Source organism: Equus quagga, chromosome 17 (genome assembly GCF_021613505.1).
Source record: "Equus quagga isolate Etosha38 chromosome 17, UCLA_HA_Equagga_1.0, whole genome shotgun sequence".
NCBI classification, from domain to species: domain Eukaryota; kingdom Metazoa; phylum Chordata; class Mammalia; order Perissodactyla; family Equidae; genus Equus; species Equus quagga.
In genome coordinates, this window is record NC_060283.1 from 50,323,512 (window position 1) to 50,347,353 (window position 23,842).

A 23,842-nucleotide genomic window follows, 5' to 3' on the forward strand; every position below is an offset into this window, starting at 1 on the left:
ACAAATGGGCGCACATGGGAACATTACCAAGCCCACTGTCTTTGTCTGTTCATGCTGCTATAACAAAACACCATAAACTGGGTGGCTCATAAAACAATGGAAACATTTCTCACAGTTCTAGAAGCTGGGAAGCCAAGATCAAGGTGCTGGCGGATCTGGTGTGTGACGAGGGCTCACTTTCTGGTTCACAGACAGCGCCTTCTTGCTGTGACCCCCCATGGTGGAAGGGGTAAGAGAGCTCTCTGGAGTCTCTTTTATAAGGGCACTAATCCCACACATGAGGGCTGCACCCTTGTGGCCCAATTACTTTCCAAGCCCCCATTTCCAAATACTATCACTTAGGGGTTAGGATTTCAACATATGAATTTTGGGGGGACACAAACATTCATATATAGAATGAACCCACTAACAGAACCCAGAGGAATTAAGAGACACTCCTCTGGTAATACAGGTTTAATCAAGCTGCCAATGCGTGTCCTCCCCAGAATCCTTGCATCTAAGGACATAGCTAAACATGACACTCAACTCACCGTATTCGTCTATACTTAGTTCTTATTAGCTCAATTGATCCCTGCAACCCCTCCACTTTTTCCCATCATGCCTTCACTGTGCCTGGCCACTGCAATACATGGTTCCTACTTCAAGGCAATTGAAGACTAGCCAAAGAAGTAAGTCAAATATATAAGATATTCATACAATAGGTATTTATTGAACACCCGTGGAGCAGACCCCATAGATGCCCTGCCTCACATCCCCAGCCCATCTCTGAGCTCACCTGCAGCTGCAGGTGGACAGTGTCTGTATGTGCTGACAGTTTCCCACCTCATGCCCTGGGACTCTCTGCTTCTCATCCTGTGGGTTTTCTGGAACTTGCCAGAGGAACTTGCCTGCCTGTGCTCAAGACAGCCCTGAAGTGTCTGGGACTTAGCACCCCCAGAGGCAGCCCTCAACCTGCTAAGGACTGAGTTTAGCGGCTAAATATTCCAGCATATCCTTCCCTTGGTGGGGAAGTCTGAGAAAAGCTCTACACAGATTCTCAGGTGACCCTAGCAGGGTTCACTCCCGGTTGCCCACTGTGATGGTTAATTTTATGTGTCAATTTGACTGGCTAAGGGATGCCCAGTTAGCTGGTGAAACGTTGTGTCTGACCATGTCCGTGAGGATGTCTCTGGAAAAGATTAACATTTGAGTCAGTAGATTGAGTAAAGATCGCCCTCACCAACGCGGTGGGCATCATCCAATCCATCGGGGGCCCGAATCGAACAACAAGGTGGAGAAAGGACGAATTTGCTCTCTCTGCTTGAGCTGGGACATCCATCTTCTTCTGCCCCTGGACATCCGTGCTCCTGGTTCCCAGGCCTTTGGAGTCAGACTGAATTACACCACCAGCTTTCCTGGTTCTCTGCCTGCAGACAGCAGATCATGGGACTTTCCAGCCTCTGTAATTGTGTGCTTCCTCTTTCCTTCCTTATTTTGGGTTATTGGAACACTTTTTAGTACTCTATTTTAATGTAGCCATTGTGTTTTTTACTATATTTCTATGGTTGCTCTAGGGATCAGAATATACACATTTAACTTTTAACAGTCATTTGATAGTCAACGTTTTACCATTTCAAGTGGAATATAGAAATCTTACTAGTGGTAAAGTTCCCTTTACTTCCCAATTTATGCTGTAGTGTCGATTATCATCAATACATCTACATACATTGAAAACTTGATCAGACAATATTATGGTTTTTGCTTTCAACCAAACATATTTTAAATAATTCAAGAGGAAAGAATCATCTATAATATTTACCCAGATACTTCCCGTTTCTATTGCTCTTCCTTCATTCCTGCTGTTCCAGGTTTCCTTCCGATATCGTTTCCCTTCCATCTGAAGAACTTCCTTTAGCAATTCTTTTAGAGCAGGTCTGCTGGCAATTAATTAGTTTTTCGTCATCCTTATGTCACTTTCATTCCTGCAGTATATTTTGCTGGATATAGAATCCTGGGTTGACAGCTCCTTTCTTTCACCATTTTAAAAATGTTGTTCCACTTCCTTCTCGTCCCCATGGTTGATAATGAAAAATCCAGAGTCGTTTGGATTATTGTTCTCCTTTAAGTGATGTGTTGTTTTTCTCTAGCTGTTTTCAAGATTTTTTCTTTGTTTTCAGTTTTTAGAGGTTTGATTATGATGTCTCAGGGCACGGATTTCTTTGGATTTCTTCTGTTTGGAGTTTACTGAGCTTATTAAATCCGTAGGTTTATGGCTTTTGACAAATTTGGGAGGTTTTTGGCCATTATTTCTTCAAGTATTTTTTACATACTCCCCTTTTTCTCCTTGCCTTCTGGGACTCCTGTGACATGAATGTCAGACTTCGATGTTGTCCCACAGGGACCTGAGGCTCTGATAACTTTCTTCCCCCAATGTTTTTCTCTCTGTTGTTCCGACTAGATCATTTCTGTTGGTCCATCTTCAAGTCAACTGACACTTTCCTCCATCATTCCTATTCTGTCATTGAGCCAATCCAGTGAGTTTTCTATTTTGGTGGTTGTATTTTTGAGTTCTACTATAGCACATTAGAGGAAGAAACAGAATAGCCAGTGGTAGGGAATGCAGGTGGAGAAGCAGGCCCAGAACTGACTGTATGGGACCTTCTAGATAATAGTAAAGAGTCTTGATCTTACACAAAGGGAACAGAAGAAAATCACTAGGGATTTTAAAGAAGTGAATAGAATGATGTGATGTACAACTTTAAAAGACCACCCTAGGACTGTCAGAGAATACAGTGACAGAGGGCAAGAGTGGAACAGATAGACCAGTTAGGAAGTATTGTTTGGTCCAGGGGACACTGTAGTGGCTTGGACTGGACAACTGCAGTAGAGCTGAGCACCTCCAGCTGGCCATGCACTCTACCCAGAGGCAGCCTGAACCTCAGGAGGAGTCTAGACCTTCATGCTCTCCAAGGAAACAGCTTCTGACTCCTGTCACCATGGCAACTGTGCTTCATCTGCCCAGATTGGTTGCTGGGGCGACATCAGCAACACGAAAGTGACAGATCCGAAAAATGAGAACTGGTTGCCATGGTGCTAAAGCATGCAAATAAAAGTCTGCCATTCTTCCCCTGGTCAGGGTCCTTGACTAGCTCTATACCTAAGGGCAAATCAGGGGAGGGAGAGAAGATGAGATGCGGAGCCAAGGGGAGGCCAGCTGTCAGGCAGCTGCTGAGTCATCTGCCTCAGGACTTGCCCAAATCAGGACTGCTATTAAAGTCTGTCATTCACTGGGGCGGGGAAGTGCCCTTGTGGAGGGGGAGTCCTCCAGCGCATAGACACACAGATCCCAAATCCTATGTTCCCTCCCATTTTACAGCTTCTTTGAACTGTTTCTTTCTGAAAAAACTTTGTAGCTGATTGAGGCATCTCTAGCCCCCACCCCCTGCATTGCCATCTAGAGGGGCAATTCTAGAACAACCTGATTCTGGATTTTTAAAGTGAGTTTTCGTCAAAACTCTTTCTATGGGCCTGTCTGGTGGCAGGACACGTGGGCTCCAGCCAGGGCTTCTGAAATAAACTATAGGGCCAGAACAGTGGGGACATCTGGGGTGGGGATGTGGAATAGCTCCTTGGTGCAGACGGAGACCAGTTTTCTGATCCCTTTCTCCTTCTAGACATCATTCTTAACATGAATGGGAGGTGGGGTAGGACCACAGCTGAACTGCAATCTTTCCTCACCCACTTATCCCACCTCACGCACACTTTATGGTGGTCTTTGTCCACCTTGGGAAAGGAATGTCTTTCCTTTAAACTCCAGCTCCAATAGGCCTGAGAACCTGCTTGGCCTTCTGAGGGTATTGCTGTCAGCATCAGGGCCCCCTCCAATAAAGAGCAAAAAGAAGGATGGTATCGATGCATATGAAATTTATCATTTTGATGGCTATTTCCCTGGTGGTTTGAAATCTTAAAAGGGAGAGAAGAGCATATCTACCTCTGCTCAACCCACCCAAAGACCAATATATCCCTTTTTCCTGTAGCATTATGCTTCTCAAAGCAGGTTCACACTCAGTTGTTCCTAGGCCTCAAATTATTTCTGTGAATAACTTAAAAATCCCATGTGCAGTACACAATCAATGATAACCAGATAAACCTCCAGTTCCTGGTGTGACAAAATAGCTTGATGACTCTCCTATTGACACTGAATATATACTCTAGACGAAATATAAAAATAACTGTATGAAAGCATGGAGACCAACTAAAAGCAAGAAAAACTAGTAGAGGGAATATAATCCTTGATAAAAGGAAACTGGGTGGGTCCCACATTTAACAGGCTTTTCCCCTGAGGGCACTTCACAGTTCCCTGCGGCACATGGGGAAATAGAGCTCAGGCAGAGAGTGGCAGTCTGACCGGCCACAGAAGCAGAGGCTCGAGGACAGAAAAGCCAGGGCAGCTGGAAATTGAGGAAGAAATCTGGAAAATGAGTGAGCTACAGAGAGAGGAATCCAAAAATCCACATACAAATTCCCCACAAATCCGTAGCTACATTCTAAATGGCACTTGTGCAAGGTGAGATTTCAAGGAACCGAGTGGAAAAGTCAAATATCTGAACAGGGAGTTTAGAAGCTGCCACAGTGTTAGGGAGACTAAGTTTGGGATTCAAGACCCATAAAATTAGAGGGCCTTGGTAAACACTTTGGGGTTTTCCTTGAATGCCAAAAGGACCACATCCTAGGCATAAGTACAGTGCCCCAGGCCTAAGGGATACAGTCTAGGGTTAAGAGCAGAACTGAAATACTCCTGCCCTAACCAGGCTTCCAGATTTTCTGTCAAAAAATGTAATCGCCCGCCAGAACAAACTTGACACTTTTTAAAGGAAGATAATAAAATTCACAGTGTCTACCATGCATTGACCCCAAATGTCCAGATACAACAAAAAAGTAGTGGGCAAAGAAGCAGGAAAGGGTAAACCATAATCAAGAGAAAATCATCAATAAAAGCAGACCCATAGGAGAGCTGACAAGGAATTAAAAACAGTTATTATAAATATGTTAAATAACTTACAAGGAAATATAAACAATTGGGGAAGCTCCACAGAGAAATAGAAACTATAAAAAAGAATAAAATTCAAATTCTATAAAAAAAAATAATATCTGAAATAAAAAATTCATTGAATGAGTTTAAGAGCAGACTGGATGCAGCAGAAGAAAGGATCAAGTAGATAGAAATTATCCAAACAGAAGCACTGAGAGAAAAAGATTAAAATAAAAACAGAACACAGAATCTAAGACCTGTAGGACAATAGCAAGTAGTCTAAGCTATATGTAATGGGAGCCTCAGAAGGCAAGGAGAGACACATGGGGGACAGAAAGTGTTTGAACAGATAATAGCTAAAAATTTTCCAATAATGGTGAAATACGTCAACTCACATATAAAGAAGTAGACCCCATGCAGGATAAATACAAAAAAGCCACATATAGGCACATCATAACCCAGTTGCTGAAAACCAAAATGAGGAGGAAAATATTTAAAGCAGAGAAAAAAAGACACATTTTTTTCAGAGGGACAATGCTGAAAATGAAGGCTGTCTTTTAGCCCACTGAAGCCAGAAGACAACAGAACGATATCTTTAAACGCGGAACAAAAAAAGTAGACCCAAGATTCTATACATAGTGGCAACATTTTTTTAAATGAAGGAGAAATGGAGATATTTTTAAACAAACAAAAGTATGAGAGGTCATTGTCAGCAGGCCTGCACAAGAAATGCCAAAGGAAGCTCTTCAAACTGGAAGAAAATGATCCCAGAGAGAAAGTGGAATCTGAAGGAAGGAATAAGGAACATACATCAGAAATGGTAAACATGTGAGTAAATCTAAAAGACCATTTTTTCTTAATGTCATTAACAACTTTACTGACTTATTAAGGCAAAAATAAATTTAAAAAGTCTTGTGTGGTTTACAAAATATGTAGAAATAAAACATATAACAATATTACACAATGGGAGGAACAAATGAATTCTATTGTTGTAAGGTTTATATATTTTAAGTGATGTGGCATAATATTAACTTAAAGTGGTTGTGATAAATTAAGACGTTCACTGTAATTTCTAGAGCAACCTCCTAAAAATAACACAATGGGGTACAGCTAAAAGGTTAATAGATAAAATAAAATTGAATACTAAAAATTACTTCATTATTCCAAATGAAAGGAGAGAGGAAACAAAGGAAGAGAAAACAGATAAGTCAAATAGAAAACAAATAACAAAATGGCAGAATTAACCCCAAACATAGCAATAATTATATTAAATACAAATAACTAAACAGTCCAATTAAAAGGCAGAAATTGCTGGTCTCGATTTAAAAATAAACAGAATCAAACTATATCTTGTTTACAGGAGATATACTTTAAATATAATGACAGAGATAACTTGAAAATAAAATAATGGAAAAAAATATGCCATGAAAATGCTAACCAACAGAAAGCTGTTGCGGCCATCTCAATATCAGAAAGAGTAGGCTTAAGATAAGCAGTATTATTAGAGATAAAGAGGGATATTTCATAATGATAAAAGGGTCAATTCTTCAAAAGGACCTCACAATCCTAAATGTGGATGCACTGAATAACATTGTTTAAAAAAATTAAAATTGATAGAACCTAAAGGAAAGATAGAAAATTCCACAAATATATTTGAATATGATGGATAGATCAAGCAGACAAAAATCAATACAAATGTGAAAAAATTGAACATTATTAATCAACCTGACTTACTTGACACTTATAGAACACTAAAACCAACAATTGCAGAATACACGTTCTTTTTACATGTACATGGAACATTCACCAAGATAGAGTATATGTTGAGCCATGAGACAAAATCAATAAAGCCAAAACAACTGAACTCATACAGAGCATGTTCTCAGACCACACTGAAATTAAAATATAGATAAATAACAAAAAAACTCTAAAAAGTCCCCAGTAGCAATATCCTTCTAAATAATCCATGGGTCTAAGAAGTCACAAGAAAAATTAGAAAATAGTAACCAAAAATAATAAAAACACACAAAAGTAATGCTTAGAGGGAAATGTATAACTTTATATGCATTTGTTATAAAGAAGAAAACATTTAAAGTTAATGATCTCAGCTACCAACTCAAGAAGCCAGAAAAAGAGAAGAAATGAAACCCAAAGAAAATAGAAGGAAATAATGATAAGATGGGAAATCAATAAAATGGTCAAACAATAGAGGAAAGGCAGTTAAACCACAAGGCAGTTCTTTAAAATTGATAAACCTCTATTTACACTGATAAAGGTAAAAAGAGGAAAAATACAAATGATCACAATCGGGAATTTAAAAAGCGGAATCACTTCAAATTCTACAGCTATTAAAAGGGTAATAAATATTATGAACATCTTTATGCTAACAAATGTGGTAACTGGAATGTTAGGGACAAATTTCTTGAAAAATTCAAGTTTCCAAAACAGACATGAAAAGAAATAGGATGTCTGAATAGCTAAAGAACTTGAAATGGTAATAAAACTTTCTCTCAAAGAAATTCCAGGGGCTGGCTCCGTGGCGGAGTGGTTAAGTTCGTGCCCTCCGCTGCGGCAGCCCAGGGTGCAGATCCTGGGTGCAGACATGGCACTGCTTGTCAGGCCACATTGAGGCGGCGTCCCACATCCCACAGATAGAAGAACCTGCAACTATGTACGGGAGGTTTGGGGAGATAAAGCAGAAAAGAAAAAAAAGGTTGGCAACAGTTGTTAGCTCAGGTGCCAATCCTTAAAAAAAAAAAAGAAATTCCAGGCCCTAACACTTAAAGAAGAAGAAATATCAATCATACACAAACTCTTTCAGAGCAGAACAAAAGAGGGAACTCTTTCTGACTGATTTGATGAGGCCAGCATCACCAATCTTTTGGAAGAAAACAGAAAATCTTGGTAAGTTTGGGGTAGGCAAACATTTCTACCAACACAGAAAGCATTAGCCATAAAAGCTAAAATTAATAAATTAGACTTCCTCAAAATTAAAACATTTTGCTCTTCAAAAGACACTATTAAGAAAATGAAAATGAAATGCTTGGAGTGGGAGAAAATATTTACAAACCATTTATCTAATAAAGGAGTCATATCGGAAGTATGAGAGAATTATGTAAATTAGGGAATTGTAAATATTTTTAGACTTTATATTCACTTCCAATTGCTGCTGTAACAAATCACCTCAAATTTAGTGGCTTAAAACAACACAAATTTTGTATCTTACCATTCGGGAAGTCAGAAGTCTAAAATCAAGATGTCAGCAGGGCTGTGTTCCTTTTCCTTGCCTTTTCCAGCTGCTAGAGGCTGTTTGCATTCCTTGGCTTGTGGCCCCTTCCTTGCATCACTCCAGTCTTTTGCTTCCAACATCACGTCTTCCCACTACTGACTCGGACCCTCCTGCTTCTCTCTTATAAAGACTCTTGTGATTATATCGGGCACACCTGGAAAATCCAGGATAATTGAGGTCAGTCACCTTCTAAGGTTAATCACAGCTGTGAAGTCCCTTTTACCAGGTAAAGCAACCTATTCACAGGTTCCAGGGGTTCAAACATGGACATCTTTAAGGGCCATTATTCACCTGACCACAGAAGTCATAATGGTATTGGGGTTATATAGGAAACTATCGTTAATTCTAAGAGATGTATATTGAATTATTTAGGAGTGAAATGTCATGATGTCTGTAAATTACCTTTAAATACTTCATCAAGAGAAGGAAGCAACTGTGACAAAATCTTAATAATAAAGTCTGGGTGGTAGGTATATGAGAGGTCATTAGATTCTTCTCCCTTTTAATATTTGAAAAATTTCATAATAAATATTCTAAGCTTAATGAAAAAAATACTGAAATGTCAGTCTAGGGATTAGAAAGCTCACATACTAGCCTATAAATAAACAAAAGTGGAAGCAAGAGATCAGTTAGTTAGCTGGCTAGTTAGTTATTGTAATAGGTCTGTTGAAAAAGACTCCGGGGTCTGAGCTAGGGAGATGGCAGCGCATGCGGAGAGAAGTGGATAGATGTGCAATACATTTTGCAGGTCCTACCGAAGTAGGTTTGAAGGTTTTTAGGAGCGTGAGGGTAAACTGAGCCTCAAAGGTAATAAAAATAGACTAAATACATTGAGTGTCTACTGTCCAGTCGCTCTTCATATTTAATCCTCACAACAAAACTATGAGGTGGATACAATTCACATCCACATCTTACACGTAATCAGTTTCTCCAGCCACGGGACGGGGAGTAGAAGTGCTAGTTGTTGGGACTTGGTTTACATTTAAATAGGAGCAGGTGCCCGGGGGTCGGGTGGGGTGGCTGAGGGGGCCGTAAAGGGAAGGAGGAGTTGGGTAGGCATCCGTAGGGACAGGGCCCGCCCGCGATTGGCCGAGCGGCCAAGGGAGGGCTGCGCAGATCCAGCCTCGCTAGCCTGGGGGAAGCAACAGCTCGCCTGACCCCCTCCGGGTGAGGTCTCTACCTCCTCTGCGACTTAGGTGGGGAGTCAGCTCGCCAAGCCCGGCAGGATGCGGCGCCCGCTGTGGCCTGGGGGCTCTGGGGGGCTCCGGCTGCTCCTCTGCTTCCTGCTGCTGAACAGCCGCCCAGGAGGCTGCAGCGACACTAGTGGCCACGGTCAGGAGGAAACCTGGGGGGTGCGGACAGGGACAGAGAGCGATCCTGAGAGAAGTGGGTCAGGGGGCCTCAGGGTTAGGAAATGAAGAGGAAAAGAATGTGTTTGGGGGCGTGAAAAGAAATAAACGTAGAGGGCATCTCGGAGAAAGAGGCGGAGGCTTGGGGTAGGGTTCTGCATATGGCATCTGGACCTAAGGGAAGCGGATTCCGGAAGGTTGGGGATTCGGGCCAGGGGAGGGGGTGGCGGGGAAGGCCGGGAAGACAAATGGGCAGAGGGAAGTAAAACTGGCCTGTGCGGCCACAGGAGAAGCAAGACGCGCCGAAGGGCCGGGGAAGAGATGCCCAGGGCTGAGGGATCGGCAAGGGATCAGGATCGGCAGGGGATCAGGATCCCTTCACAGTAGAGGCAGGAACCGCGGGCATCCGGGTCCTGGCTCCGGAAAGAAGGCTGGGCCGAGAGAAGAGCCAGAGCTTCTTCATAAGCCCCCAGAGCCTGGTGGCTGCCATCCGATTTCCAATAAGAAGGGGAAGGCCAGGCTGGGGTAAAAGAGGATGGAGGGGAAAGGGCCCATCCTTCCTTCTCCGCCTCCCCTCGCCGCCGGCGGGGAGACCAGCGCTGACTCAGTCCGAGTAGCTAGAGCCCGACTGCGCAGACTCCAGGATTCCCGCGCCCGGCGCGTCGGGAACGCGGCACAAACTCCTAGACTGACGCCATCCCTCCCCGCCCGGTTCTTGGGTTCAGAGGCCAAGGCAGGGGACTCTCCAAGAACTGTAGGGGGACGCGAACTGGTGGCGAATGACAGGAAAGGTCGGGGGGAAGGACGGTCAAGCCTTGTGGGGATGCCTCGCCCTTTTTAACCTCCCCCCCAGAGATTCCTCCGTGCCAGGCTTCGGCCACCTCTCAGCACCACGGACAGTGCCGGGCGCCCTGTAGGTCTGGCCGAGGGTGTTCAGGTCACCACTTTTCCTATCAGTCCTAGGAGCACCGCCTCAGAGAAGGATCTTCCCTTCCAGAAGCTCTTTTCCTTCTCAGAAGGGTGCTGGAGGTTCTGTTCTTTCCTAAAGTCGGGAAACTGATAGTAGGATCCATTTGATTGGGGAAAGAAATTTCCTTTCTTAAGGCCTGTCCATAATGACTCATGGTAATTCCACTGTAGAAAAAACAGGACTGTCCTCCAAACCTACCCCATCTACGTGGAATAAGGAAGGTGTATATAGCATTAGGGTTATTTTCTTCCACCCCCTCTTCTTCCTCTCTGCACAGTTGGGCCAACTGTGACTTTCACGACAGGATCCAGATACTCAAACCCTATACATACCAAAACTTCTTCCTCTAAGGAGTCCAGGCCTCCTCTCTAATCCCCTCCAGGCTTCACAGCCTTCTCTGAGATGCAATTCACCTGCTTCCCATGCCACCACCTGTTCACTCGATTATTTATTCCATGTGTGTAACTTTGCCTACCTGAACCCCCATAGGCTGCTCTTCACCTGTAAGCTTGGTTCTCACCTGGAAGTTGGTGCCAAAGGTGAATGAGGCACAGGGGCTGAAGAACAGGGCAGGTGGAGATGGGGGAAAGGAAAAATGAGAAGAAGAAGGTCTTGAAAGGAGGAGGGGTCCTGATGAGGGGGTCAGAGACCAGGGAACCCAGGGGTGGTAGTGGAAGGGATATGCTTTTCTTCAACTGGAATTTGGAGGGCTGCTGCCCAAGCTCCTTGCTGATGCCACTATTTTGCCCTCAGATGGTCAGGGCCAAGTGGGAGTGGGGCAGCTCTGGCCCCTCCAAGGATTTGCCACCCCAGTCTTCCAAAACTTGCAAGTTGTACTCCAGCAGATTGTGCCCCAAGGTAAGTAAGAGATGGAGAAGAGAGTCTGGGGCCAGGTCAGATATGGGGGTGGGAGGGTAGGGAGGCTGTTTGATCTGAGGACAGGCTTTCTTCCCCAATGTCTCTACTTGAAACTTTCCTGTTATGCTCACTTCATGGGTGGGTGGGCTATTTGCTCTTGAAAACCCTGCAAGAGTCCAGCAGAGGCTTCTGGAAGAAGCCCCTGGAAGAGGCCAGCATCCAACTTCTTGGGACTAGCCCTAACCCCTGGTGGTATCTGAGTTTTTCCAGAGCCAGGAATCCTTAAGTTCTCAGCCAGGAGAACACACACACACACATACACACCACACAAACACACCACACACACAAACACATGCTCACCTCAGCCTCTAAGTAGGAAGCAGAACAAATTGCATGACAAATAGAGGGGAGGGATGAAAGGGAGTGGAGAGTCCCTTGGAGATAGATGGCTGACCCTTCCTTAGAGCAGAGCTTCATGAATGGGAGAAGAGTCAGATAGGAAATCTTCCTTGAGCTCATATTACTACTACTACTGATGTTTAATATGGTTATAATGCCTTACAGCAGTGGTTCTTAAAGTGCATCTCCGGGGCAGCATCATCAGCATGATCAGGGAACTTGTTAGAAATGCTAATTCTTGAGCTTGATCCCAGACCTACAGAGTCAGAAACTCTAGGGGTGGGGGACAGCAATCTGTGTTTTAATAAGCTTTGCAGGAGATTCTGATGCACACTAAAGTTTGGGAATCACCGCCTTAGCATTTTCTAAGCACACTTTACATCCCTAATCTCATTTAATCCTCACAATATCATCAAAAGAATCAGCAGAGAGAATCCTAATCCTAACAATATTTATTACATGCCATGCACTGTGCTAAGCAATTTTTATATGCCGTCTCACTTAATTCTCTCCACAAATTGTGATCCTTTATCTTCTTGGGCCCGGGGAGAGTGTTGATCTCACTCTGGTCCCTGGAGCAGACCAGTCAGAATGTCCCAAGTGTCAATTCACTGCATCCTTTCACCCCGAAGGTTTGTTCTGGAAGCATGGCATGACCCAGGATGCGATGACACAGAAGATGGAGCACATCAGCAGACCCCACCCCCAAGATCCATGTCTGAGAGACGGGCAGGCAGCCTTTCCCACCAGAAGCACTGGAGTGAGGTGTGTGAGGCCTTGTGGTCAGTCCCTGCTGCCTGGTGGACAGATGGAGCAGAGAGGGAGTAGGTATTAAAACCGCAGGTGAGAGCTTCCAAGAGCGCTGTGAGAATGATTGCGTGGTCCTGTCTGGGATCCGCAGGAAACAACTCCATGAGTCATTAGTGACATCTGCAAAGGGAGAGGAGGTGGGTGCTAGCAAGCATAGGCCCCATTTGTCATCCCTGTCTCTTCTAGGGGCAAGCAAGAGGAGAAACTTCGACTCCTATTCCCCAAGGTGAGACTCAGACGTCCTCTCAAGAATTTGAAATCCCTGCCTTTGGGTTCCACCTCTTCCCCTCTGGAGCCCTGCCATCCTTTTCTGCTCCATCTTGACTCCCGGCTTCCCTCCTCACAGAGCCCAGTGGCCAAGGTGACCAGGGATCAGTGCGTTACCTCCAAAGCGGTTTCGAAGGCCCTGAAACGAGAGGCAGCCACCCCTGTCAAGGTGAGGGGCCCCCTTTTCCTAGGGAGGTTGGAATCACAAAAGACCTTTTAAATGAGGGAGGCTTGGGTGAAGGGGGGAATGTGTATTGGGGTGTGAACAGATAAGCTGAAGAAAAGATGTTTCCTTTCTCAACTGAAGGGTACCCCCGCTTTCCTATCTCAGACTACCTGTGGGTGTCCATATGAGAGGTTGGGGGGCATGATGCAGGTGCCTGGAGCCTCTAAGGGTGAAATGATCTCTAGGATCAGGCTTAGGCATTGATTTTAAAATAGACGTTGAAAACTGCAGAGTTTTCAAAATCAGAGATCCCCCTTTTCTCCATACACTCCCTCGCATGCAGCAAGCGGTAGCAAAGCTCCTTTGGATAAATAGGAGAGGTAGCCCAGAGGCCTTCACGGTCAGCAACCCCCATGCTCCATACTATGGGCAGGGCAAGTCACCTGGCCAAGGCTCTGAGTTATCCCCCTGGGATGTTTGAACTCTTCAGAATCCAGATTGAAAACCCATCCAGGACTCCCATCTATCTTTATAGAAGAAACACTGGGGCCCAGGCTGAGCAAGGGCCTTCCTCAAGGCTGCATAGCAGGTTCACGGCAGAGCCAAGACTGGGCCCACATCTCCTGACTCTCAGCCCTTCCCCCGCACAGCCCCTGCCCTTCGTCTCAGGGCTGCAGTGGGGGTGGGTTGTTCCAAACATCATACTCCTCCACATTGACAAAAGTCTTTTTGGACTAAGACCTAACTTACAAGAGGTGGCAGCCGGGGGAAGATATTAAGGAAGAGCATCCTAGGCAGAGAGTTCTGCAATGACAAATGCCCCGAGGCAAGCACAGCATGGCCTGTTAGAGGAACAGCGGGAAAGTCAGTGGTAGACGATCAGGTTGGAGAAGTGGGTCCAGGACTGAGCATATGGGGGCTCATAGGTCGCGGCAAAAGCTTTGGATTTTATTCTTAGTGGCGAGTTAACTGGGAAATTTCAAGGAAGGAATGTCATAATGTGATATACGATTTTAAAACGCCACTCTAGTCATGTGGGGGAATGGATTCCTGGGAGAGCAAGAGTGAAAATTGAGAGGCCTGTAAGCATCGATCGTCCTGGTCCTGGGGGGGACAGGGGTGGTGGCAGTGGAGCTAGCACCCCTAGCTGGCCGTGCACTCCATCTGGAGGCAGCCTGCACCTCAGGTGGCTTCCAGCCCCTCATGCTCTCCTAGGAAACTGGTTCCCACTCCCTTAAGGTGGCAGCTGGGCTTCCTAAGCCTGGATTGGTTGCTGGGTCAATGCACTCATAGCTAAGTGCCAGACCCACCTGTGAGGGACGGGTTGCCATGGTGCTTCCACGAATTCAAACAAGGTGTTGCCATTCTCCAGCTCCCAGCCTAAAGGGAAATCAGAGAGCGAGGGTGAACTCTCTGTGGGAGCCAAGCAGACAGGCACTAACTGGTGGGCTGCGTCACTGTTGGACTTCCTGAAATCGGGCTGTTATTGAAGCATTTGGGGAGGGCGAGTAGGTGAAGGGGGGGGCCACCTCCCCACACATTGATTCCAATCCTTTGTTTCTTCTTGTTTAGGGCTTCTTTGAGCCACTCCCCACTGTGGGCCGCAACCTTGTTGCTGACTGAGAGCTTGTGCGAAGGCTCTCTGCCCCAGTGTCCTCCCCGTTGCCCTCCCGAGGGGCAGCTCTAGGATGACCTAAGTCTGGATCATTAAAGGGACCTTCATGCAGACTCTTTCTGTGGCTTGTCTTGAAGCAGGATGGGTGGGATTTGGACCTGGCCAGAGCCTCTGAAGTGAGAGAGGTGGGACCAGAACGGGGGGTGGGGATGAGGAGAACACAGCTCCTCGGTGCTGATGGAAGGCTGGTTTCTGTCTTGTTTTCCTTCCAGTGACCATTCCTGAAGTGGGTGAAATGAGGGTGGAACCCCAGCTGGACTGGCAGCCCTCCCCACCCACACCCAGCCATGTTGTGTGGTCCGGTTGCCCGCATTTCCATGTCAGATGGGCCTGGGCCCTGCTGTTTTATGAGGGTCTCCACCTCCAGCATCACAGCCCCGGCCAGGGCTCTGCCACTCATGCTCCAAAGAATCAACAGAGAAGTGCTGTGATCAAAGTACACACACATTAAATATTCCGATGGCTCTTGCCAGTTTGCTCCTGGTGGCTTAAACATCTTAAAAGGGTGTGGGTAATCTGATCACCCCTGCTCGGCCCAACTGCACACCACAATGTCCTATTTACAGAGCTTTACACTTTGCAAAGTACTCTCCCAAGCACTGGATACTCCCAGGTGTAAGCAGATGCGCAGGTATCAAGACTTTGTTTCTCTAAGGAATTGGGACTTGGCCATACATCTCACCCAGCGAAGCAGCCCAGAGAAATTAAGTTTTAGTTCTTGATGGCACAGATTCTCAGTCAGCTGCTGTCTTGCCGTCTCTCCGCCATTTGTTGAGTTCAAGGACGCAGCTAACCTCAACACTAGACCAGTCATATTCATTTGCATCTAGTTCTCATTAAATCCGTTAACCCCTGCCACTCACCCATATTTCCCCCTCATTCGTTCCTCCTTTTTTTCTCGTTCATTCTCAAACATTTAAGAAACCCTGCGCTTCACTGTGCCTGGGCTCTATGAGTACGTTCGGTTCATGTCCTCAAGGACCTTGAGGAAAGGTCAGGAAAGTAGCATATAGACCATAGCTTCCCTCAACAGGTATCCACAGGAAGTGGACGCAGTGGCTATCCTGCGCCATATCTGCTGGCCCACACTTCCTTTTGCCTTCAGCTTCAGGTGGACAGTTAGTGCCCACTAACAGCTTTCCACCTCCTGCTCCAGGACTCTGCTTCTGGTCCCATGAGTTTTCTGGGATACCAGGGGGACTCACTTACCTGCATTCCAGATGGCCCTGAAGTGCCTGAGACTTAACACCCCCAGGGACAACTCTCACCAGCTAAGGATCGAGTTTAGTGCAAAAATATTGCAGATTCCTCCAGCCCTTTGTGGACAACTCTGAAAACGTTCAGTATGATCCCTCAGAGGGTCCTCAGTGAGATTCAGCTCAGCTGCCCACAGGGGTAACCTGTGCAACAATATCCTTAATATTATTGACTTTTCTTCCTTCTTTGTCTCACTTTCCTGATCCCTCATTTGTGATTTCTGGGGTCATTTCCCACACACACTCCCTGTACCCAAGTTCTTGTTTCAGTCTGCTTTTGGGCCAAACCAAACTAAGCTTACTATGTGCCAGGCACTCTTCTAGGCCCTGGGGATACAGCTGTGAATAAGAAAAGTGTTCACTGCCTTGGAGTTTGATTATAAACCATTTCCTAACCCTTTGTTTATAGGAAAAACTCCAAGCAATTTATCTGGTCCACAGAGCACTCAAGGTCCTGGCCACCCTCTCTGGTCCCACAGTGCTTTCTCCATTCTGCCCTCCTATTCGCTCCAGAAATTCAGCCCTACTTGTATTTCCCAGAATGTGCCCAGCTGGTTCATGTTCCTGGGCTCTTGTATATGCAGGTCCCTCCAGCTCCAAGTGCCCCATCCCCAACATACCTTTTAGTCCATTCCCGGACCCTCCTAACATCTTTTTAACCCCCAGAGTAAAGCTGCAGAGGTTGGAAAGATAAAAACCTAGAGGGAGTTATATAAGCTGATAATTCTGAAACAGAGAGAATGGGGAGAAAAAGATGGGCATTTTTAAAAAAGGAAGGTAAGTTTAGTTCTTATTGCAGAAGAGCAGTTACATGCTTTGGACCGTATTTGATAGACAATAGGGAGCTATTGAACGTTTGTTGAGCAAGGGAGTGACACAGTGAAAACTGTGCTTAAGAAGAACAATCTCACATTTCTGTCTAAGGATGGGCTAGGGAGTGGAGAGGGCTGGAAACATTTTAGAAAGACTCTTGAAATGGTGTGGGTGTGCCACACAAGGACCTGAACTTGAGTGGAAGAAGACATACAGGAGAGGTATTTTGAAGAATGACTGAATAGGCCTTGGCAACTGTTATGGGTTGAATTCTGGTCTAAAAATTCATATATTGTAGTCTCAATCTCCTGTACCTCCAAATGTGAGCTTATTTGCAAATAGGGGTGTTGCAGATGTAATTAGTTAAGATGGGGCCATTACGGTGGGCCCTAATCCAATACCATTAGTGTACTATAAAAGTGGAAGTTTGGAGACAGACATGCATAGAGAGAAGACACTGTGAAGACAGACAGGGAGGAGATGGCCGTCTTCAAGCCAGAGAGAGAGGCCTGGAACAGATCCTTCCCTCACAGCCCTCAGAAGGAACCAACACTGCTGGCACTTTGATTTTAGACTTCTAGCCTCCAGAACTGTGAGATGATAAATTTCTGTTGGTTAAGCTCCCCAGTCTGTGGTACTTTGTTACAGCAGCTCTGTGGAACTAATACAGATGACTGGGTTTTGTTGGTGAGAGGATCCATACCTGAACTTAGAGATGTTCTGCCTGAGTGAATAATGATGTCACTCATAGAGCAGGGACATCTGGAGGACTGGCTGGGGAAGGGAAATGGATATACTCTTAAGGGTTAAAGCCAGAAGCTTATTCAAGGACATCACCACAGCAATTCTCTCCTCCATCATTACTTTTCCCCCGGATGCCTGAATCTTTTCATCAACATACAAGTATGCTGTAATATCTCCTATATTAACTTTTTTTCTCAATTTCTGCTTCTGGTAATGGTGAGATAGGTTATTCACACTATCCTCCTTGCTGAAGACAACTTGTCTTAGTCTGTTTGCTCTCAAAATTAAAGCCTGAAATAAGGACTTTCACAGGGGTCATTTAGTTCGGGACGAGCTTGCAAGATGAAGAGTGGGAGAATGGGAGGAGCAAAATAGAGGGCTTGGAAAGCTAACTGAAGGGCACATTAATCAGTTATAGGCAATTGAGGTCAGTTCTTCTGGGGTGTACACTTATTGAGGTGTCCTCTGAGATAAAGAAAAGGAAAGTATTTATCCTGTGGGCCCACCCCCAACCTTGGGTCGAGGGTTGCACTATGGGATGCTAATTTCCTTCTACTTCCAGCTTTTTCATGCATGAGAATGTCTGAGCAGATTCCCATGGGCATCTAATGCTGTCGTAGCAGAGAAGACCCAGCCCAAAACAAAAATCTGCAGTGCAAGTAAGGCAGATGGTGTCAGATTACACCTGCATGTAGCTGGTGGCTGAGGTAATGGCTGGAGTTCAAAGGTAACCTAAGACGATGCAAGATGGAGTGATAAGTGGCATCTGATATACCTTAAAACGCTGGATGAGGGGCCAGTCTAGTGGCACAGGGGTTAAGTTCATGTGCTCCCCTTCAGTGCCCTGCATTCACAGGTTGGGATCCTGGATGCAGACCTGGCACTGCTCCTCAAGCCATGCTGGGGCAGCATCCCACATAAAATAGAGGAAGATTGGCACAGATGTTAGCTCAGTGACAATCTTCCTCAAACAAAAAAAGAGGAAGATTGGCAACAGAAGTTAAGTCAGGGCTGATCTTCCTCCCTCCCCCCCCCCAAAAAAAAAGCTGGATGAAAAATTACCCCAAATCTTCTAAAAAGCATCAAGGAGCTGGCAAGAGAGTGAGGAGTAACTGACTCAGGTCAAGATGCAGGAGAGGAACAGAATCCAGAGATAGTGAACCCAATGTTCAGGGTTGCTAGACTGGGGCAATTTTTCATTCTAACAAGCAGGTGAAAGGCTGATTTAGAGAGCCTACGGAGCTAGAGGAGTAGATGTCAGTGTCCAGGGCCTATGACAGGAATAACTCTAGTAAACTGCTCTCTGTTTTGGTCTAGGACCAAGAAGCAAACTCTAGGAATTAGGATAAAATGGAAATAAATCAACCATTGCTCAGATTGCAGCAGGTCCTTGAAATTGGATTAAGGTTATATCAAATTGCTAGTGCTTTTAGGCACCTGCAGAAGCAAATGGAAATTCTCTAAGACCTTGAATTATTTCTACAAATGATTTTTCAAATACTATGTCCTACACAACAGATAATAGAAACAGACCCACAGGGATTCCAACGATCCCAACACGAAACAACTGTGCTAACTATGTTCAAGCATGTAAATGCCAAATCATAATTTTGACAAGGAATTAGAAACCAGAGAAAGTAATATAGAAGATTTTTTTAAAAAACGAACCTGTCAAAATACATGAGCCAAAAAACTGATAAAACTGAAGGGAGAAATAGAAAAATATGCTTTTATAATCAGAGACTTCAACACTCCTGTGTTGGTAACCGATGGATCAAGCAGGATGACCAATAAGGATATAGATGACCTGAACAGAACAGTCATTCAGCTTGACCTAACCGATATTTAGAATACACCATTCAACAACAGCAGAATACATATTCTTCTCAAGCTCATGTAGAACTTTCATCAAGATAGACCACCATGAAACACACCTTAAAAGATTTAAAGGAATAGAAATCATACAGAGTACATTCTGAGAGCATAATGAAATTAAACCAGAAATCAATAATAGAAAGATAGCTGGAAACCCCCCGGATATCTGGAAAACAACATCTTTCTAAATAACTCATGGGCCAAAGAAGAAATCTCAAGGGAAATTTTAAAATACTATTTTAAATGAAATATATACTTCATGAAAATGAAAATATAATTTATCACAATTTGTGGCACACAGCAAAAGTGGTGCCTAGAACGAAATTTAGAGCAATGAAAGCATATATTAGAAAATAAGAATGATACAGAATCAACAAATTAAGTTCACACTTTGGAAACTAGAAAAAGAAGAGCAATTTAAGTTTAAAGCAAACAGAAACAAAAATTAGAGAAGAAATCAATGAAATAAAAAATGGGAAAATAATAGAGAAAAATTAATGAAAATCAACACTGGTTCTTGGAAAAGAAAAAAAAATCAAACAGAAATTCTAAAACTTAAAAGTACAAGAACAAAAATTTTCAGTTAAGTGAACAGGTTTGACAGCAGATTAGAAATAGCTGAAACAGAATTGATGTACCAGGAAATAGGTCAGAAGAGACTTAGCCTCTCCCTCCAAAAAGTACAAAGGGATAAAGAATGGAAATTGCATTAAAAAGGGTAAAAAACCAAGAGGATACAGTGAGGAGGTCTACCATCCATTAATTGAAATCCCAGAAAGAAAAGAGAGAGACTAGGGAGTAAACAATATTTAAAGAGATGGTGGCTGAAAATTTTCCAAAGCTGTTGAAAGGTATCAATCCAGAGATTCAAGATACCAACAAATCCTAAGCATACTATTAAAAAACTAAAACAAACAAAAAATCATAGTGAAACTGCAGAAACACAAAGACAAAGAAAAAACCTTAAAAGCAGCTGTGAATGTGGTGGCAGAGAAGATTATTTTCAAAGGATCAATATTCTGTCTGGAAATTAACTCCACAACAGCAACAATAGAAGCCAGAGAAATGTGTCTTAAACGTGTTGAAAGAAAATAACTGTCAACCTGGAATTCGATAACTAGCAAAATTATCCTTTGAAATGGAGTTCTACTTCTGTCAACGATGTAGGAAGCTTGAAAATAACAATCCCATTCTAACAATAAGAAAACAGCTGGTTTAACTACAAAATCATAACTTTTTGTGAGCATATCAGAGAGCTGAGGTCACAAAGAGATGGCTTCTTTCAGAGCAAATTTAGATAGAAACTTTTGGGTTCCTTACACCAAACTTAAGCTGGAAATTTAAGACGCGAGCTCAGCATTTTTTGCCCCCAAGTCTCCAGTGCACGTAGAAACAACCAATCAACTCCATTACACTCCTTATTTCTGTGAAATTCTCTATAGCAATAAACTCTTGGTCATGCAGAGTCTTGCTTTCTATAGGCACTTGATTACAGGTATCTACAGGTAATAATTTGAGGAATTATTTTACCATTGCATGTCATGGACTGCCAATATCACCTTTACCACTGGAAACAGTCATTAATGCCTGTAAATCTAATCAGAGCAGAGCACCAATAACAGAAGACCCTCAGAGAAGTTATCCTTAAGATTCTCTTCCTTTGGAACCACAATCAGTACCAAATTCTCACCAGTTAGGGTTCAATCAGGGCAGCAGAATCACTAGTAGCTATTATATATATATATATACAGACCTTATACAATTGTAGGATCTTGTTAGGTAGTCTCTATGCAGTTGTTATGGCTGTTGTCTTCACATCTCATGCTGGAGCTTAAAGTTTGTGTGGCAGGCAGTCCAGAAAGGAAGAGAGACATAAAGTGGGAGAGAGCAAGGGGAAGCTACAACTCACAAGCATGAGCTGGAACTTGGGTCAGTTCTCGCTGTTTAAACCTTGATGAACGAGTGTCCTGCAGTTGACGCTGGCCCCCTTGGTCACACCTGGGCCAGGAGTCAGAGGAGCAAAAGGAGGATCCAGCAGAAGGTGGAGCAGTTACAGGCCCAGCTTCTGCCTCGCACCAGCGTACTGAGCCAGCAGATAAGCAACAACGTATGTGAGCTAACAGTGCCTTCCTTGATCTTCCAACTGTAAACATTTAAAAATGGCTGTTGCTTCATTTCTGCCTTTCAAATCTCATGCAGAAGTGTCTCTTGTTGCCTATCTTAACTGAAAACATCCAGGGAAAGTAATCCTAAGAAACTCAGTTCAGCCTAGCTGAGTTGACACATTTCAAAGCCACAACACCTGCTGAAGCTAAGTGTACCCATACGACCCAGTGTTTCCAACTCCAGGGGACATACCTCGCAGAAAAGAGACAAATTACTTCACCTTGGACATCTACCACAATAAAAAAAGAGACAATATCCTTTGTGCAAGAAGGGGATTCTTCAGCATTTGAGGCAACATACAACACATTTCAATGTGCTAATCTGACCCATTTAATCCATCAGGCTTCTAGGACGGCCTGAAGCAAGAAAAGTTTCTGCAGCAGTTCCAGGTTACAATGCAAGCAGCCCTTTCACTTGATAATCACAACCGAGTGGTCTCAGCGGCATTGGAAGTGTCTGCGGCAGACCAAGATGTCACATGAATCCTCTGACAAACCCCTGTAGGATTATTTTAGTGTAGACCCCCAGGATTTTAGAGTAACATTGTGCCCTTTTATGACATCGGCTATTCTCCATTTGAAAAGCAGCTCCTAGTTTACCAGGCCCTGGCATACTGGACGCCTGGTCATGGGACAACAAGTAATTACGAACTGGGTATTAACTGATCCACCAAATCATAAAACTGGAGGTTCATCACAGCATTCCATTGTTAAATGGAAATGGTATATATGAAGCTGGACCTAAGAAGATCTGGATGGAACAAGGAAGTTGCATCAGCAGGTAGCTCAGACTCCTACTGCTTCATTCCCTCTCACAACCTTATTATGGCCTCATGGGGAATTCTCTATGACCAGCTGATGGACAGAGAAAAAACACAGAGCTAATTTACAGATGTCTGCAGAAAATGCAGGCATCAGCCGGAAGTGGAATGTTGCTACGTCACAGCCCAACTCAGGAGTGTCTGTGAATTACATTGGTGAAGAGAAATCGTCTCTGTGGGAAGTTTTGTTGGTAGATCTGGTTATCTGCTTGGAAGAGAAGAAGAGGAGAACTGAGATAGGGATCTATACAGTGTTTATGGCTAACACATTGGTTGGCTGGCCTGGGATTTGAATAGAACAAGACATGAAGATCTGTGATAAGGAGGTCTGGGGTGGATCACTTGGAATGGACACAGAGTGTGAAGATAGTCGTGGTTTCCTACACAAATGACCATAGGAAGGCACGGACTGTGGAGAAGCTTGTCAATAATCAGCTTATAAAATAACCTATACTGTGAATATCAATTATCCTCTTTTCCTGGCTAGCCTGGGGCTTTCTTAATGGGCCCATGCACCAATGGACATGGTGGCTGGGGGTGAGGCTGTGCATGGGTTTAACAACATGGATTTCCCTCCCTGAGAATGATATAGTTACAGCCAGCCCTGCAGACCAATTTGCCAACAGCAAAGGACAATGTTGAGCCCCCAATATGGTGCACATGATGACAGATTTTTAGTCTGAATTCCTTTTACCATGAAAAGGGGCAGTGATTTATATTCTGGATATGGATTTGCCTTTCCTGTCCATAATGCTTCTGGCAGAATTCACCTACTATTAGTGAACTTACAGAATGCCTTATCCATCCCTAAGGGTTCTGGAATGAAGGAGTAAAGGTCAGAATGGCCCCTCTCACTATTATACTTCAAAACCTCTGAAGGAATGTTTGCTTTCCATCTCCTGAATGATGAATTTTCTGATCCTGGTGGCCAAGGAAGGAAGGCTTTCACAGCAGTCATAGTTATGTTCAGCTGGAAGCTGAGACCTCCACCTGACCACTTTAGGTTCCTTCTGCCACTGAATCAATAGACAGATATGGGTGTCACTATATTAGTCACAATGATTGGCTCCAATTACCAGGGGGAAGTTGATTTGCTGCTCTAAAAAGAGGGCAAAGAAAGGTTAAACTGAACCAAAGTGATCAGCTGGGGTTGTTTGTATTCTCTTTCGCAATAGTACTGGGTCAATAGAAAACTACAGAAACCAAATAAAGCCAGGAACATCAAAGACTCTGATCTTGCAGAAATAAAGATTTGGCTCAATCCACTAGTTCAAAAATCCCATGCAGTCAAGGTGCTGACCAAGGTAAGAAGACCACGAAATGGGTGGGAGAATAAGGAAGTTGTAATTATGAATTTAGGCCTCAGGACCAGCT

The 23,842-nt window shown here is 44.2% G+C and overlaps 1 protein-coding gene across 1 annotated transcript; it reads left to right on the plus strand.

Moving 5' to 3' along the window:
- Nucleotides 1-217: 217 nt before the first annotated feature.
- RESP18 (regulated endocrine specific protein 18) lies at nt 218-15,917 on the plus strand. The gene is made up of 6 exons (XM_046643118.1): nt 218-229; nt 9,497-9,632; nt 11,373-11,477; nt 12,509-12,636; nt 13,033-13,122; nt 15,900-15,917. Exons 1-6 carry the CDS (start codon nt 218-220, stop codon nt 15,915-15,917), a joined length of 489 nt encoding a protein of 162 aa, XP_046499074.1.
- The last annotated feature ends 7,925 nt before the right edge of the window (nt 15,918-23,842 follow it).

What these genes read in the sequence shown, in the direction of transcription:
- RESP18 (XM_046643118.1), top strand. An exon ending in CAGCGACACTAGTGGCCACG is followed by an intron (nt 9,633 to 11,372) that starts GTCAGGAGGAAA and finishes TTTTGCCCTCAG; the next exon opens with ATGGTCAGGGCCAAGTGGGA. An exon ending in CCAGCAGATTGTGCCCCAAG is followed by an intron (nt 11,478 to 12,508) that starts GTAAGTAAGAGA and finishes TTCACCCCGAAG; the next exon opens with GTTTGTTCTGGAAGCATGGC.